Source organism: Periplaneta americana, chromosome 16 (genome assembly GCF_040183065.1).
Source record: "Periplaneta americana isolate PAMFEO1 chromosome 16, P.americana_PAMFEO1_priV1, whole genome shotgun sequence".
Taxonomy (NCBI): domain Eukaryota; kingdom Metazoa; phylum Arthropoda; class Insecta; order Blattodea; family Blattidae; genus Periplaneta; species Periplaneta americana.
The window spans coordinates 116,461,125-116,478,228 of NC_091132.1; the positions used below are offsets into that span (position 1 = coordinate 116,461,125).

A 17,104-nucleotide genomic window follows, 5' to 3' on the forward strand; every position below is an offset into this window, starting at 1 on the left:
TGTATGAATACCAGGGAATGTTAATAAATACAATACAATCTACGTCTCGGCCTCCCGAAAGGTCTTATTCTTGAAGGTATTAAACCTTACTGAAATGAAATTAATATTGTTTACAATTAAAAATGGATACAGGATATCAAAGACCGATACCCACGAATAATTTATTCGCCATTATCAACCCAGAGAAAAAAGACTTTATAGACCACTGAAAGGAGATGGAAACAACACTTAAGGTGTGTACTTATGATAATATAATATATTATATCACATATATTGCTGTTTCTCTGGATTTAACCTTAATCCAAATTTGTGTGCGATGATGATGATGATTATTATTATTATTATTATTATTATTATTATTATTATTATTATTATTATTATTATTATTATTACAGATACTTATTGTGACCAGGTTGGAACACGTATTTCGAAAATAAGGATGCTAGGTTTTAGTCTACTATCGCCTGCTGCCAAATATATCAAACACAACTTATTTTCAGTAGGGAAGTAACTTTAGCATCATCGTTATTTTATATGGAAATAGATAGGCGTTATGAGCGCAAAGTCTTCGCTATCGATATGTGGTTACAAAACTCACAAAAGCGTTAGATCAAAGCTCCAACACTGATCCTCACGCTCTTGCCATTAATACGTTCCTTTCATCTGAGTTTCATAGTGAAAGAGTTTTAATTTAATTGTTCTGTTTTGCGTGTAAAGTGCATTTCCACTTCTCTATAGAATACAGCCACTTTCATTTAGGCTTTTGATAATGAATATCAAGAGAAATTGCTCACTATAGGATACAAATTAATTGCCGATACTACTGCGTTAATATTGACGAGTGATGTTGGAAAGAAGACTTGCTACAATACCTCGTGAGAGAAAAGGGTTATATCGTACTGAGTCCAATGTAAAAGAAGCTGTAGGCTCGCAGACATGCTTTTGTGTGATCTGTTTTATGAATACATCTATTGTTCATTGCCATCGTCCATAAGAAAAGTGTGATTCTGGTAGTCAGTTCAATGATGTCTTTTCTGTCATAGAAAGGACTATATGTATGCTCAGCAACGTAAGATGGACATAAAGTGAGAACAATCACAATTTTAATATGGGAATCGTTGTAAAATTTCATAAACATAACACAATAACGTTTTTTGCTGGTCTTAATGAGGATAAATGGGTGATGTGAATACCAAATAAGTGAAATTAAAACAGCCATAAGGATAATTATGTATTTTTAAGTGTATTAAAGATAGATAAGTTTAGGTAAACTTTCGAATTTTAAATCAGGCAGTAGAGCAGTGATGTCAAAAAAAGCGCATTTTTCTGACCTTGACGTCGTGCGCGGGCATGAAGCGCTAAGTATGGAAAGAGGAAGGGTTGTATGAATAAGCAGCCTGTTGAATTAAGAAAACAGTGGTGCACAAACTTCAAACGGAACGTGAAATTTTATGTCGTTATTTTTATATGGCTTCTTTCTGTTTGATATTATCTAGAAAGAGGTGAAAAGAAGAATTGGACAAGCCTGGAAGAAATTCTGGAGCCTCAACTTCATTCTGAAAGACGCAACCCTGAACCCTGAAAACGAGTACAAAAGCGGAAGTGCTAGAAAAATGTGTGTTACCGGTACTGACATACGGCAGCCAAATCTGGTCATTAAACGGGAAGACAAAGCACATGATCCAAGTATGCCAGAGAAAAATGGAGAGGATGATATTGCGAGTATCTCTAAGGGACAAGATCCGGAACGAAGACATACGTAGAACCACAGGTTTGAAGGACGCGATCGACATAGCAGAAGGGCTCAAATGACAATGGGGAGGCCACGTGGCGAGGATGCAGAGTACCAAATGGACATACAGAGCAACCGTGTGGGACCCCAGGACCGGCAAAAGGCGCGTCGGAAGGCAGAAGACCAGATGGGCGGACTCATTCGTCAAACGAGCTTGTCACCAATGGACGAGACTAGCAAGGAACAGAGGAGAGTGGAAACAACAGGCACCGGGACGACAGCGATAGGAGAAACACAGCATAAATGTAAACGCAGAAATACAGAGGAAGCGCCAGAACCGAAGCTAGCAGCAAATACAGACGCAACAACAGAACCAACAGTGATCAGTGAAAGTGCAATATAGTGCAATATAGGTGCAAGTGCAAGTGCAAAAGTGAAGTGAAAAGAAAACGTACCAATCACACACAAAATATTCAGTGAATACACTGTAGTTGGAATAGCAACAAACCTGTGAAATACCCCAGAGCAACAAACACTCTCTAGGAATAGCTAGCCTAGTGAGTGCCGGCACCCGCTACTAAGTGAGTGCTCGTAAAGCTACCCCACCTACCGGTGGGAGGCCTTAGCCCTCAAGGGATGTTATAGGCTAAATTCATTCATTCATTCATTCATTCATTCATATTGTCTATAAAACAAAAGTACTAATATCAATTTCTTAATATTGCAGTTGTGTTTTAAACGTTAATAACATAATAAGGAGATGAGAAGGAATATTCACTTAAATTCCATAGTAGTACAACTATACTGTACTAAATGGATGAAACACATCATTCATAAAGAAAGTGATATCCCCAAAAAAGAGACTGAGTATGGCATGATAAGTTGGAATTGATATTGATGGTACCTTTAGTCTTACAAAAATAATCAATAAACTAATCAAAACAATATTACAGTATAAAGCAAAGTTATCTAGATGCTGTATATGTTTTCAGTGTAACTAATATTCCATAACAAAAGTCTTATCGCATTATGCTTTTAAGGTGATATTTGTGAGCAACTTCCTATCATCAGAATATTAAATTATTTTCTCGAAATATGCTGAAGCTATTAGAGCTGACATTTTTACAGCTCATAGGCACGTATCTTTTACTTATGATGTAACAGTAATTGCTTTATTAATTCATTTCCTTACAAACAATTTCCATGAGAATATTTTCAATGCACTATCTTCAGTAATACGTATTTACGGTATATTAGATTTACGAAAACATTCTGTAAGACTACCAAATAAATAGGCCTATATCTGAAAATTTCACTTTTCTATTAAAAAAGTTGAGAAAATATTTCTTTCGAATTAAAAAAATCAAACTTGTGAAAAATGAGCATTAAAATTAAAACTTACACTCTTATAATGCACTTAAACTTCTCAGACAGATCTAAAAATTACCTTGGATACAGTTTTAATAAGTTTTCTTCCCTTTATCCATTGAATCAGTGCTGGCCATCCCTGAATGTAGCTCGACCAAGCGGCATATACTACTTCTTTCGTCTGTCTCTTTCCTTTCCGCTGTAAAGCGCTCAGGCTCTCCTGAGTTCTAAAGCGCGCGCTTGCTCCTATGGGCATCAATTGACATGACTGCAGTAGAGCAAGTAGACAGCTTCAAATACTTGGGGTGTACTAAAAGCAGTAATATGAGCTGCTGCCAGGAAGACAAAAGGAGGATAGCAAGGGCAAAAGAAGCCTTTAATAGGAAAAGGAGTATCTTCTGCGGACCTTCGAAAAAACAACTAAGGAAGAGACGAATGAAGTGCTTTGTGTGGAGGGTATTTTCATCGTTCCACAAATTCGTAAAGTGATGGCTGAATCTTTGTTTGAGGAAAAACTTTCCGTTACAAAAAATGGCATGGAGTGCTCAAATTTCGTTGGAAATTTTAGGGCAGACAACTACATAGAACGTGTTGTGGAAACAATATCAAGTGCATATGAGGAAATGGAGTGTAATATATCTCTCAAAATACATATTTTGCATTCTCAGTTGGATTACTTTCCTCCTAACCTTGGAGCGATAAGCGACGAGCATGGGGTAAGATTCCATCAAGAAATATCTGAAATGTAAAGGTGATATAAAGGAAGATCATCACACAACATGCTTGCAGGCTATTGTTGGTTTCTTGTAAAAGGCAATCCTGGGTCTAGTTATACACAGCAGTTATCTAAAATATTATTTTAATAATTGTAAGTTCAAATTCCGAGATTTTTCTCATTATACGCATGAAATATTTTTATTTTCATGTTTTAAACTATGTAGGATCATTTTTGTATCCAGTACACATTTTTCAAATATTATGAGGCATTTTTAATCCCTAATGTGTTGTAATTTTACCAGAAGCAATGAAAAATAAAAATGTGGGCCTAGTTTTTTCATTAAAAATGAATTCATTTTCGCCGGAAATGGTACGTGATGGGGGCAAATTGGATTTTAAATTCAGATTTAGGGCACACATATTAGTAATATTCACCTATTTTTATTTCGTAGCAAGACAAACAATAAAAATGTGTTGTTCAGTGTTATTATTCCTACACAAATCGGGATGGTTAATGAATGCTGGCAGTATAAAACAAAAACAGTTAAGTTAACATAATCTAATTGTAAAGTATTTAACTGTGATGTTCATTTAGAAATGAATCCAATTCTCTGTAATGGCATTATTCACTCATTACAGTTACAAACAATTCATTAGTATCACACAAACAGTTCATTAGTATTAGTATATATGTTATTATAGATTGGGGTGGAACTTATAAATCCAATCTTTATCCGTTAATTTTACTACAGAAAAAAGTACCGTATTAAAAATTTGTTTTAAAAAGCAGGAAGATTACTCAACTGAATTGTTTAAACATTTCAAAGTTTTCGACATTAAACAAATTTATTATTTTATTTTATTAAAAAATTATCACAAAAATTTGAATAACTTTGAAATGTATATACATAAATATAGAACCAAAAAATATTAATTCTTTGCGTTTGTCTGGACCCAAATGTAAAATCAATGCAGTTATTTTTATCATAGCATGAGTCAAGGTCCCAGATTATGAGACAAATTTTATTCTAATATTATTTTAACCACGAATCCTCTCCAAATTAATAAAAAAAATTGTATTGGATTTGTAGTTTGGTTTTAAACATATTAAACACTTTTTAATCTATATTCACTTACTTACTTACTGGCTTTTAAGGAACCCGGAGGTTCATTGCCGCCCTCACATAAGCCCGCCATTGGTCCCTATCCTGAGCAAGATTAATCCAGCCTCTACCATCATATCCCACCTCCCTCAAATCCATGTAATATTATCTTCCCATCTACATCTCGGCCTCCCCAAAGATATTTTTCCCTCCGACCTCCAACTAACACTCTATATGCATTTCTGGATTCGCCCATACGTGCTACATGCCCTCCCATCTCAAACGTCTGGATTTAATGTTCCTAATTATGTCAGGTGAAGGATACAATGAGTGCAGCTCTGCTTTGTGTAACTTTCTCCATTCTCCTGTAACTTCATCCCTCTTAGCCCCAAATATTTTCCTAAGAACCTTATTCTCAAACACCCCAATCTCTGTTCCTCTCTCAAAGCGAGAGTCCAAGTTTCACAGACATACAGAACAACCGGTAATATAACTGTTTTATAAATTCTAACTTTCAGATTTTTTGACAGCAGACTAGATGACAAAAACTTCTCAACCGAATAATAACAGGCATTTCCCATATTTATTCTGCGTTTAATTTCCTCCCGAGTGTCATTTATATTTGTTACTGTTGCTCCAAGATATTTGAATTTTTCCATCTCTTCGAAGGATAAATCTCCAACTTTTATAGTTCCATTTCGTACAATATTCTGATCACGAGACATAATCATATACTTAGTTTTTTCGGGATTTACTTCCAACCCTATCGCTTTACTTGCTTCAAGGAGAATTTCCACGTTTTACCTAATCGTTTGTGGATATTTTCCTAACATATTCACGTCATCCGCATACACTAGAAGCTGATGTATCCCGTTCAATTCCAAACCCTGTCTGTTATCCTGGACTTTCCTAATGGCATATTCTAGAGCAAAGTAAAAAAGTAAAGGTGATAATGCATCTCCTTGCTTTAGTCCGCAGTGAATTGGAAAAGCATCAGATAGAAACTGGCCTATACGGACTCTGCTGTACGTTTCACTAAGACACATTTTAATTAGTCGAACTAGTTTCTTGGGAATACCAAATTCAATAAGAATATTATCTATATTGATTCTCAATTTTAATTTAATTTTTGCGTGTATTGGAATCCCCTCCTGAGCACAAGTCTTACTCATTCAGGAGTGAGCTGGTTTATCTTTCATGGTATTGACTTGTATTCATTTCAAACTTACTAGCAATAAAAAATAAAATAGAGAAAAAATAAAAATTAACACTGCTGAGTGAATCGTTTCGACTGTCAGTTGTATTTTTGCCTCTTGCCTAGTGTCATGAAATGAGAAAGCGATTATGGAACATTTAACGAAAAGACTCCCCTTTGTTAACTTTAAATGTGGGGGTATAAAAACAGAAATGAAAAGATATATCAAAATGTTATTTCAATTCCCAAACCAAACATCTTACAATTCCAACCGTGTTCAGAATAACAGTCGTGAACTGCATAACTGTTTCACGCAATCATAGAAATTCCTTGCTATTTTTTATGTCACTACTTCTGCGTACTAAGGGACTATTTATGAGGAAGATCCTGATAGATGAAAGTAATTAATTTTTACATGCATTTGCGCAGAGCAAGCTTATAATCGAGTAAATAAACGTACAAAATAGCAGTCATAGAAATTATAAAATAGTCTAAAACAAGTAGTAAACATAAATAGTCCCACTAGAGTAAAAGACAACGTTCTATCGGAAGTATAAAAGAGAGTGGCTAAACTGAACAAACTAATAGGATAACTAAACAGATACGGAATGTTGCACATTACTGTATTCCACAAAAGTATGAACAGAATAAAGAATAAGAAAAAGTATCTTGCGATTCGAACGGTGGGCTTTCAATGGTGTTCATGCATTTCGTTGAAGTAAAGAATAAGGAATAAAAAAAGTATCTTGCGATTCGAACGGTGGTCTTTCAATGGTGTTCATGCATTTCGTTGAAGTAAATAATAAGGAATAAAAAAAAATATCTTGCGATTCGAACGGTGGTCTTTCAATGGTGTTCATGCATTTCGTTGAAGTAAAGAATAAGGAATAAAAAAAAGTATCTTGCGATTCGAACGGTGGTCTTTCAATGGTGTTCATGCATTTCGTTGAAGTAAATAATAAGGAATAAAAAAAGTATCTTGCGATTCGAACGGTGGTCTTTCAATGGTGTTCATGCATTTCGTTGAAGTAAAGAATAAGGAATAAAAAAAGTATCTTGCGATTCGAACGGTGGTCTTTCAATGGCGTTCATGCATTTCGTTGAAGTACAGAATAAAGAATAAAAAAGTATCTTGCGATTCGAACGGTGGTCTTTCAGTGGCGTTCATGCATTTCGTTGAAGTAAATAATAAGGAATAAAAAAAAGTATCTTGCGATTCGAACGGTGGGCTTTCAATGGCGTTCATGCATTTCGTTGAAGTAAATAATAAGGAATAAAAAAAGTATCTTGCGATTCGAACGGTGGTCTTTCAATGGTGTTCATGCATTTCGTTGAAGTAAATAATAAGGAATAAAAAAAGTATATTGCGATTCGAACGGTGGTCTTTCAATGGTGTTCATGCATTTCGTTGAAGTAAATAATAAGGAATAAAAAAAGTATCTTGCGATTCGAACGGTGGGCTTTCAATGGCGTTCATGCATTTCGTTGAAGTACAGAATAAAGAATAAAAGAAGTATCTTGGGATTCGAACGGTGGGCTTTCAGTGGCGGTCATGCATTTCGTTGAAGTACAGAATAAAGAATAAGAAAAGTATCTTGCGATTCGAACGGTGGTCTTTCAATGGTGTTCATGCATTTCGTTGAAGTACAGAATAAAGAATAAGAAAAGTATCTTGCGATTCGAACGGTGGGCTTTCAATGGTGTTCATGCATTTCGTTGAAGTAAATAATAAGGAATAAAAAAAGTATCTTGCGATTCGAACGGTGGGCTTTCAATGGCGTTCATGCATTTCGTTGAAGTAAATAATAAGGAATAAAAAAAGTATCTTGCGATTCGAACGGTGGTCTTTCAATGGTGTTCATGCATTTCGTTGAAGTAAATAATAAGGAATAAAAAAAGTATCTTGCGATTCGAACGGTGGTCTTTCAATGGTGTTCATGCATTTCGTTGAAGTAAATAATAAGGAATAAAAAAAGTATCTTGCGATTCGAACGGTGGTCTTTCAATGGTGTTCATGCATTTCGTTGAAGTAAATAATAAGGAATAAAAAAAGTATCTTGCGATTCGAACGGTGGTCTTTCAATGGTGTTCATGCATTTCGTTGAAGTAAATAATAAGGAATAAAAAAAGTATCTTGCGATTCGAGCGGTGGGCTTTCAGTGGCGTTCATGCATTTCGTTGAAGTAAATAATAAGGAATAAAAAAAGTAGCTTGCGATTCGAACGGTGGTCTTTCAGTGGCGGTCATGCATTTCGTTGAAGTAAATAATAAGGAATAAAAAAAGTAGCTTGCGATTCGAACGGTGGTCTTTCAGTGGCGTTCATGCATTTCGTTGAAGTAAATAATAAGGAATAAAAAAAGTAGCTTGCGATTCGAACGGTGGTCTTTCAGTGGCGGTCATGCATTTCGTTGAAGTAAATAATAAGGAATAAAAAAAGTAGCTTGCGATTCGAACGGTGGTCTTTCAGTGGCGTTCATGCATTTCGTTGAAGTAAATAATAAGGAATAAAAAAAGTAGCTTGCGATTCGAACGGTGGTCTTTCAGTGGCGGTCATGCATTTCGTTGAAGTAAATAATAAGGAATAAAAAAAGTATCTTGCGATTCGAACGGTGGGCTTTCAGTGGCGTTCATGCATTTCGTTGAAGTAAATAATAAGGAATAAAAAAAGTAGCTTGCGATTCGAACGGTGGTCTTTCAGTGGCGGTCATGCATTTCGTAGAAGTACAGAATAAAGAATAAAAAAAGTAGCTTGCGATTCGAACGGTGGTCTTTCAGTGGCATTCATGCATTTCGTTGAAGTAAAGAATAAGGAATAAAAAAAGTATCTTGCGATTCGAACGGTGGTCTTTCAGTGGCGTTCATGCATTTCGTTGAAGTAAAGAATAAAGAATAAAAAAAGTAGCTTGCGATTCGAACGGTGGTCTTTCAGTGGCATTCATGCATTTCGTTGAAGTAAATAATAAGGAATAAAAAAAGTATCTTGCGATTCGTACGGTGGTCTTTCAATGGCGTTCATGCATTTCGTTGAAGTACAGAATAAAGAATAAAAAAAGTAGCTTGCGATTCGAACGGTGGTCTTTCAGTGGCGTTCATGCATTTCGTTGAAGTAAATAATAAGGAATAAAAAAAGTATCTTGCGATTCGAACGGTGGGCTTTCAATGGCGTTCATGCATTTCGTTGAAGTACAGAATGAGGAATAAAAAAGTATCCTGCGATTTGAACGGTGGTCTTTCAATGGCATTCATGCATTTCGTTGAAGTGACGTTTCAGCTACTGAGCCAACGTCGATTCGCACAACAAAAATACGAATATACACGTATCAAAACATGTCTGTGCGTATTTTGGAATTTTAGACTTTAGACGCCAGGTATTTAGTAATGTCTTCTGTTAAAATCAAAGTGAACTCCTTTAAAAAGAAACCGATTAATTTTTGTGTTGCAATGGGTGAATGTGTGGATGAAAAGAATACTTGATAGAATTTTGTCAAAGCTTAAAAGCCAGTCCAAACAATGTATAAAGTCCTTGTCTATTCATACCGAAGAAGTAAGGTATAAATCTGTTTTCTAAACAAAACAGAAAAAAGAATTCCAACATGCACTTAGAAGTAAACAAATATACGTAATTATTGGATTAAATATATAGGCCTAATGGTATATACGAACTTGAACACAATCATTAGATATATAGTGAAATAATTACGACAAAAGTGATGTTTTATATCGGTACTTGTAGAACATCACAATTCCTTATTTTATTGTGTTCTACCGTATTTTAGTGAAATGTCTCAGAAATATTTAATGTGAGTATATTACTTTTTGTCCTGGTATATATCTCCCGGCTACATTCATTTGATTTCCCTAGACGTTACAACTGATCAACTGATGTAGATGAAAAAAAAAATGTATGTTGGCTTTCTTCAATAATATAAATTCTTTTGAACATATGACTTTTTTCACTATATCTATAAACGTATGTGATGTTATGTATGAATGTATACCTACGTAGGTGTGTATGTATGTAATGTATGTATGTATCTATACAGGGTGTTTCTGAGGTGGTGTTACAAACTTTCAGGGATGATAGCGAAGGGCACATGTATCAATTTGAGATAAGGAACCATGGTCCAAAAATAACTGAGTCGAAAGTTATAAGCAAAAATAGTTGTGTGGAAATGGAGTTGTAATTTGGTACCACGTGCCCTCCTTCCCTTAACTTTCGGAACAGTCGTGTAAAAATGGTATCGGCCGGATGTCTCCTATGTGGGTACTTGTCCCGATACAATCTGTGAGCTTGTCTACTGTTCCCATTGGCTCATCCGTATTCGAAAATCAGGTCTGCTTATTCCGCTCTCGTGTACTCCTCCATTTCAGTAGGACTGATCGACTGGACACTTCAACTTGTTCACATACACTGCTGTCTACAGACGTGCATATCAGATCCGACCATGTCCGTTACACATTACGCTATCCGATTTGTAGAGAAAAGGACTCCTATACACATATTTTATTACAGTGTGTCGAATTGGAACATGTACGGAGAAAATATCTACCACCCTCGATGCTAAGTCAGAATAGGAGTTCGCTTGCATGTCTTGACCTCATGGGGAATAGAGAATACGAACAAAAGATTGGCTTGTTCCTCTTGAAGGCGAGAAAGATTAAAACTTCAGCTGTTAAAGTTTGTGACACGAACTGAGGAAGGGATAATGGTATCTACCCAACTATATACTTTTATGTTTGTCTTAGGTTAGGATTTATTATATAATATGTTTTGTGTGCCATTTTCATTTTAATGTGTGTGTTCTTTTAGAGAGTAGTTGGATATAATCATAGGTGGGGGGGGGGGGTGAAACCTACAAAGTAGGACTTGTTTTAGGTATAAAGCACGTACGGTCAAAAGACCCGTGCATTGGATTTTAGAGAAAACTATGATAATATAAAAATCTGTATGTATAATATTACTCAATAAATCCATCTATCTGTCTGCATTGCTTTAGTGCAGTTTCCTGTCCCCATCCCTCAGACAGAGCACTGAACGGAATACTGTAAGTAGACAACGTAAACAACGTCAGATGAATACAGTATGTGTAAGATGTACAGATAAATACAGATAAATAAGGTGTACAGAGGAATAACATTATTTCACTTCCACATAACTATTTTTGCTTGTAACTTTTGACTCGGTCATTTCCGGACCAGGGTTCCTTATCCCAAATTGATACATGTCCCTTCCCCTTCATCCCTGAAAGTTTGTAACACCACCTCGGAAACACACTGTATGTATGTATGTATGTATGTATGTATGTATGTATGTATGTATGTATGTATGTATGTATGTATGTGTGTTGTAGGGGAGAGTCGGGTAGTATCGGACATCGGGTAATATCGGACAGTGCGTTTCTTTCATCTACCACTATATGGTAGTACCTGAATGACATGGTTACGTTTCTCTATGAGACATCACAGAAACGTAACCATGTCAATCAGGTACTGTCATCGTGTGGTAGATGAAAGAAACTCACTGTCCGATATTACCCGATGTCCGATACTACTCGACTTCCCCCCTATGTATGTATGTATGTATGTATGTATGTATGTATGTATGTATGTATGTATGTATGTATGTATGTATGTATGTGTCTACATATTTGTGTATGTATGTATGTATGTGTAATATTTGTAGTTTATATTGTGAAGCTATTCATAATTAGTTTTGCCTGCGTGTTTGGGTGACTAGTTTAGAATTTGTTTTGTATTTGTCCGCGTTTTCATTTTTTCCTATTTATATTATTTTCATTTGCAATTTTGAGAAACATGTAACTTGGATGTGAGTATGATTTAGGGGGAACCGAGATGAGCCTTGTGCCTGTCTTGTTGGTTTGTCTACATGTTTGACTTCTCTTGTGTCAACAGTTGTACGACCGCATCTCGAGCAAGGTGGTGAGCCCGACGCGCGCGCCTCCTAGCGACGCGGTACAAAAGTGCCGCGAAGTGGCCGAGGCGCTCCGGGAGTTGGATCTGAACTCTCCCGAGTTGGAGGCGGAACTTGGGGAGCTCGAGGAGCTGCGGGACATCCTGGCGCGACCACATGTCAGGGTGAGTACCCGCCACGTGACAAAAGAACACCTCGCGTTGACTTTGTCCTGATGTAAACATAGGGAGCAGTCACCTTCAGGATTAGAGACAGAGCGATGTGCCTTTGTCCACTTGGAAGGACGGTATTGTAATGTCATGTTGATTATCCACGTTTTACACCAGTGATGTCAAAGCAAGCGCATTTTTTTCTGAACTTGACGTCGTCGTGCGCGGGCATTAAGCGCTAGGTATGCTAGGAGGAATAAGCAGCCTGTTGGATCACAGTCTACTATATACAGTCACGAAGCTAGGGATGATTTTTTGCAAATCTCGCGATAGTTGCTAGCCGCTTGGAGCGCTGTGAGTACTAGGAACAATAGACTGTGCCACAGCCATCGTGATCTAATACAGGCCGTAAGGCAGACAATGTAACTCGCTTAACCCGATCACGAACCATATAAATTAGTTGGAATGCGTAAACAGTAACATATGTTTCTCTAAAATGTAGTGTAATTGCATTAATAAAATTTAAAACAATGATTATGAGACACTTCAGACATAATTCACTTGCCAGTTAAGATGTTATATTATTTATGGTGTGAAAATTACGTTGTTCGTATGTGTAATACCTGCCTTTATTTCGATTAAATATTGCGAAATTCTTGTACATTCATTTATGCACGATTCCATAATTTTCAATTGCACCGCACGGATATTTATATATGTTGAAATTATAGGTTATGTTTACTCTACCAGTTGCCCCTTTCTGTCTAAATTTAGTGATCTCCAGTGCTTTGCCATTCATATAAAAATTATAGGTTAAGTTTACTGTATTTAACGTAGGCCTATATTCCTAAATTCGCAATCTTACATTATAATTAAGCATAATGTCATGTATGATAACCCGGACATTCAATTTGTCTGTATTTTAAAATTAAAATTGAGTACTGAATTATTGTATTTATCTACTACATGAGGTAACACAATTGTACGTACAGTAATTTCATAGGAGTGGTATGGTAAATGTTTTTTCTAAAATTAAGGAAGGTAGATGTGCTAAATTGAAATCACAATATAAATTCTTTTTTATTAAACAGCAAAATAGCTTCCATTCTAAACTTGAAATGTTGACGCGAACAGATTATGTTAACATGTAAAATTCTCTTCACATTAAAATAACACAGTTTTGTAATTATTTCTGCAATATGTTATGGAACAAGAAGTAAACGGAACTTATGGACACATTACACTCAAAAAAATTTAGCAATGAATAAGCAATAAAGTTATAATATTTCACTGAGCTCCATACACTGAAATAGAAAACCGGAACAAACATTACGGCCTGGTCTAAATCGAAAAAGCATTGACTGTGCCGTATTTCGCATTTTTGTGAAAAGTTCGTTATCGGTTGTAATAACTGTAAATGGCTAAAATACAATAATTTGAATAGCAATATGGGACAAGGAGACGTTTGTAGTACTATAAATTGTAAGAAAAATAGGTTAGAGTTATCCTTCCGAAAGATCCAGTAAGGTGAGTTTATAGAATATAATATATATTTTTTATGAAAATAATATATAAACCTTAATTTATAAACTTGTACTTGCTATTTGGGAAAAGGAAATTGTACCAGAACAATGGAAGGAGTCCATAATTGTACCTATTTTTAAAAAGGGGGACAGAACCAACTGTGGTAACTTTCGAGGAATATCACTTTTGTTGACGTCGTACAAAATTTTGTCCAATATTCTTTTGAGGAGATTAACTCCGTACGTAGATGAAATTATTGGGGATCATCAGTGCGGTTTTCGGCGTATAGATCGACTATTGATCAAATTTTTTGTATTCGACAGATAATGGAGAAAAAATGGGAGTATAAGGGTACAGTGCATCAGTTATTCATTGATTTCATAAGGCATATGACTCGGTTAAGAGGGAAGTATTATATGATATTCTTATTGAATTTGGTATTCCCAAGAAACTAGTTCGATTAATTAAAATGTGTCTCAGTGAAACATACAGCAGAGTCCGTATAGGTCAGTTTCTATCTGATGCTTTTCCAATTCACTGCGGGCTAAAGCAGGGAGATGCACTATCACTTTTACTTTTTTAACTTCGCTCTAGAATATGCCATTAGGAAAGTTCAGGATAACAGGCAGGGTTTGGAATTGAACGGGTTACATCAGCTGCTTGTCTATGCGGATGACGTGAATATGTTAGGAGAAAATCCAAAAACGATTAGAGAAAACACGGAAATTTTACTTGAAGCAAGTAAAGCGATCGGTTTGGAAGTAAATCCTGAAAAGATAAAGCATATGATTATGTCTCGTGACCAAAATATTGTACGAAATGGAAATATAAAAATTGGAGATTTATCCTTCGAAGAGGTGGAAAAATTCAAATATCTTGGAGCAACAGTAACAAATATAAATGACACTCGGGAGGAAATTAAACGCAGAATAAATATGGGAAATGCGTGTTATTATTCGGTTGAGAAGCTCTTATCATCCAGTCTGCTGTCCAAAAATCTGAAAGTTAGAATTTATAAAACAGTTATATTACCGGTTCTTCTGTATGGCTGTGAAACTTAGACCCTCACTCTGAGAGAGGAACATAGGTTAAGGGTGTTTGAGAATAAAGTTCTTAGGAAAATATTTGGGGCTAAGCGGGATGAAGTTACAGCAGAATGGAGAAAGTTACGCAACACAGAACTGCACGCATTGTATTGTTCACCTGACATAATTAGGAACATTAAATCCAGACGTTTGAGATGGGCAGGGAATGTAGCACGTATGGGCGAATCCAGAAATGCATATAGAGTGTTAGTTGGGAGGCCGGAGGGAAAAAGACCTTTAGGGAGGCCGAGACGTAGATGGGAGGATAATATTAAAATGGATTTGAGGGAGGTGGGGTATCATGATAGAGACTGGATTAATCTTGCACAGGATAGGGACCGCTGGCGGGCTTATGTGAGGGCGGCAATGAACCTTCGGGTTCCTTAAAAGCCATTTGTAAGTAAGTAAGAAATATATAAACCTTATGTATTTCATATTTAAATAGTGGAAGGAAGGTGTTAACTTTTTCAAAAGAACACGATATCGAAAGTACAATACATTCTGTGGTCTACTAGGGAAAGAGTCTGTGATGATGCGATAGTAGCGATTCTGGTGGTGAGCAACTATCTATGGATGCATATTTCAACTGTCTATGTTTGCATATTTAGTAAGTATTAGGCTTCGTGACTGTATATACTAGACTGTGGTTGGAGTAAGAAAAGAGTAGTGTACAAACTTCAAACGGGTCGTGAAATTTTATGTCGTTATTTTTATATGGCTTCCTTCTGTTTGTTATTTTCTATATTGTCTGTAAAACAAAAGTACTAACACCTATTTCTTAGCCTAATATTGCAGTTGTGTTTTAAACGTTAATAACATAATAAAGAGTTACGAAGGAATATTCACACAAATTCCATAATAACTACAACTATACTGTACTAAGTGAATCAAACACATCATTCATAAAGAAAATGTTATCCCAAAGCAAGACACTGAATATGACATGATAAGTTGAAATTGATATTGATGGTATCTTTAGCCTTATAAAAGTAATCAAAACAATATTATAGTACAAAGCAGAGTTCTCTAGGTATATGTTTTAACTGTAACTAATATTATATAATAAAACTCTTATCGCATTATGCTTTTAGGTGATATTGGTTCGCAACTTTCTGTTATCAGAATATTAAATTATCTCGAAATCTACTGAAGCTATAAAGCTGACGTTTTACCGACACATAGGCACATATCTTTTGTTCGTGATGTAACAGTATTTGCTTTGTTAATTCATTTCCTTACAATCATTTTCCATGCGAATATTTTCAAACATTTTAATACACTATCTTCAGTAATACGTATTTACGATATATTAGATTTACGAAAAAAATGTTTTAGTACCTGTAAGGCTCCTAATAAACATATCTGAAAATTTCACTTTTCTGTAAAAAAAAGTTGAGAAAATATTCCTTTTGAATGAAAAAGCAAACTGGTGAAAAATGAACATTAAAATTAAAACTTACATTCTTATAATGCAATTATACTTCTCGGAGAAATCTACAAATTAACATGGATACAGTTTTAATAAGTTCTCTTCCCTTTATCTATTGAATCAGTGCTGGCCATCCCTGTATATAGCTCGACCAAGCGGCATATACTACTTCTTTCGTCTGTGTCTTTCCTCTCCGCTGTAAAGCGCTCAGGCTCTCCTGGGGTCTAAAGCGCGCGCTTGCTCCTATGGGCATTAGTTGACATCACTGTCTTACACCATGGCTTAGGCTGTAGGCCTATCGTTTCCTGGTACAAATTTAGGGAATTCAGGTTCGATTTCCGACAGGAAGTATAGATTTATATCCTTCCTACGGCGAATGATTGTATGTTTGTGTATTACGTTTGTTTTTTGTTGTTTTAAGCAGTGGCTTTGCGCCATGCTGACACCATGGCCACGGCATCCCACTTTTTGTGGGTATCTGGAAGATCCTCGCATGAGTGGGCTCAGTCCTTGAAGTTAGAAGTTAGATGATGCTTCCTGCAACATTGCCTTATGAATTTACACTTATAATTAGTTTCATGGTAGATATTCTTGTCGATACATGGTGCTTTATAAAACATTGTTGATTGGTTCATTATGCCGCATACGATAAGTACTGCATCGTTCAGAATTAGCCGTACAAATTAATCTCATTATTTGTTGTTGTATTATGTCGCTTTTCAGTCTGTCAAATCTGCAACTAATTGTAAATGTATTTATTGGAATGAGTATTGTTTAACTTTCTTCTCGTATTGTTTATAAGCGGTGGATCACCTAGATTAAGGTTAGCACTGGAAATAACATTTTTAGACTTACTCGTTTCTGTCTTT

The 17,104-nt window shown here is 35.8% G+C and overlaps 1 protein-coding gene across 4 annotated transcripts in view; it reads left to right on the plus strand.

Annotated features, from left to right (window-relative positions):
* LOC138691133 (peripheral plasma membrane protein CASK-like) overlaps positions 1 to 12,278 on the plus strand; it is an 854,250-nt gene extending 841,972 nt beyond the window's left edge. For all 4 annotated transcript variants that reach the window (XM_069812867.1, XM_069812868.1, XM_069812869.1 and 1 more), the window contains one exon: positions 12,030 to 12,278. In XM_069812867.1, the coding sequence (XP_069668968.1) occupies positions 12,030 to 12,263 (234 nt within the window). In that variant the 3' untranslated portion in view covers positions 12,264 to 12,278. The remainder of the gene's footprint in view (positions 1 to 12,029) is intronic.
* Positions 12,279 to 17,104: the final 4,826 nt, after the last annotated feature.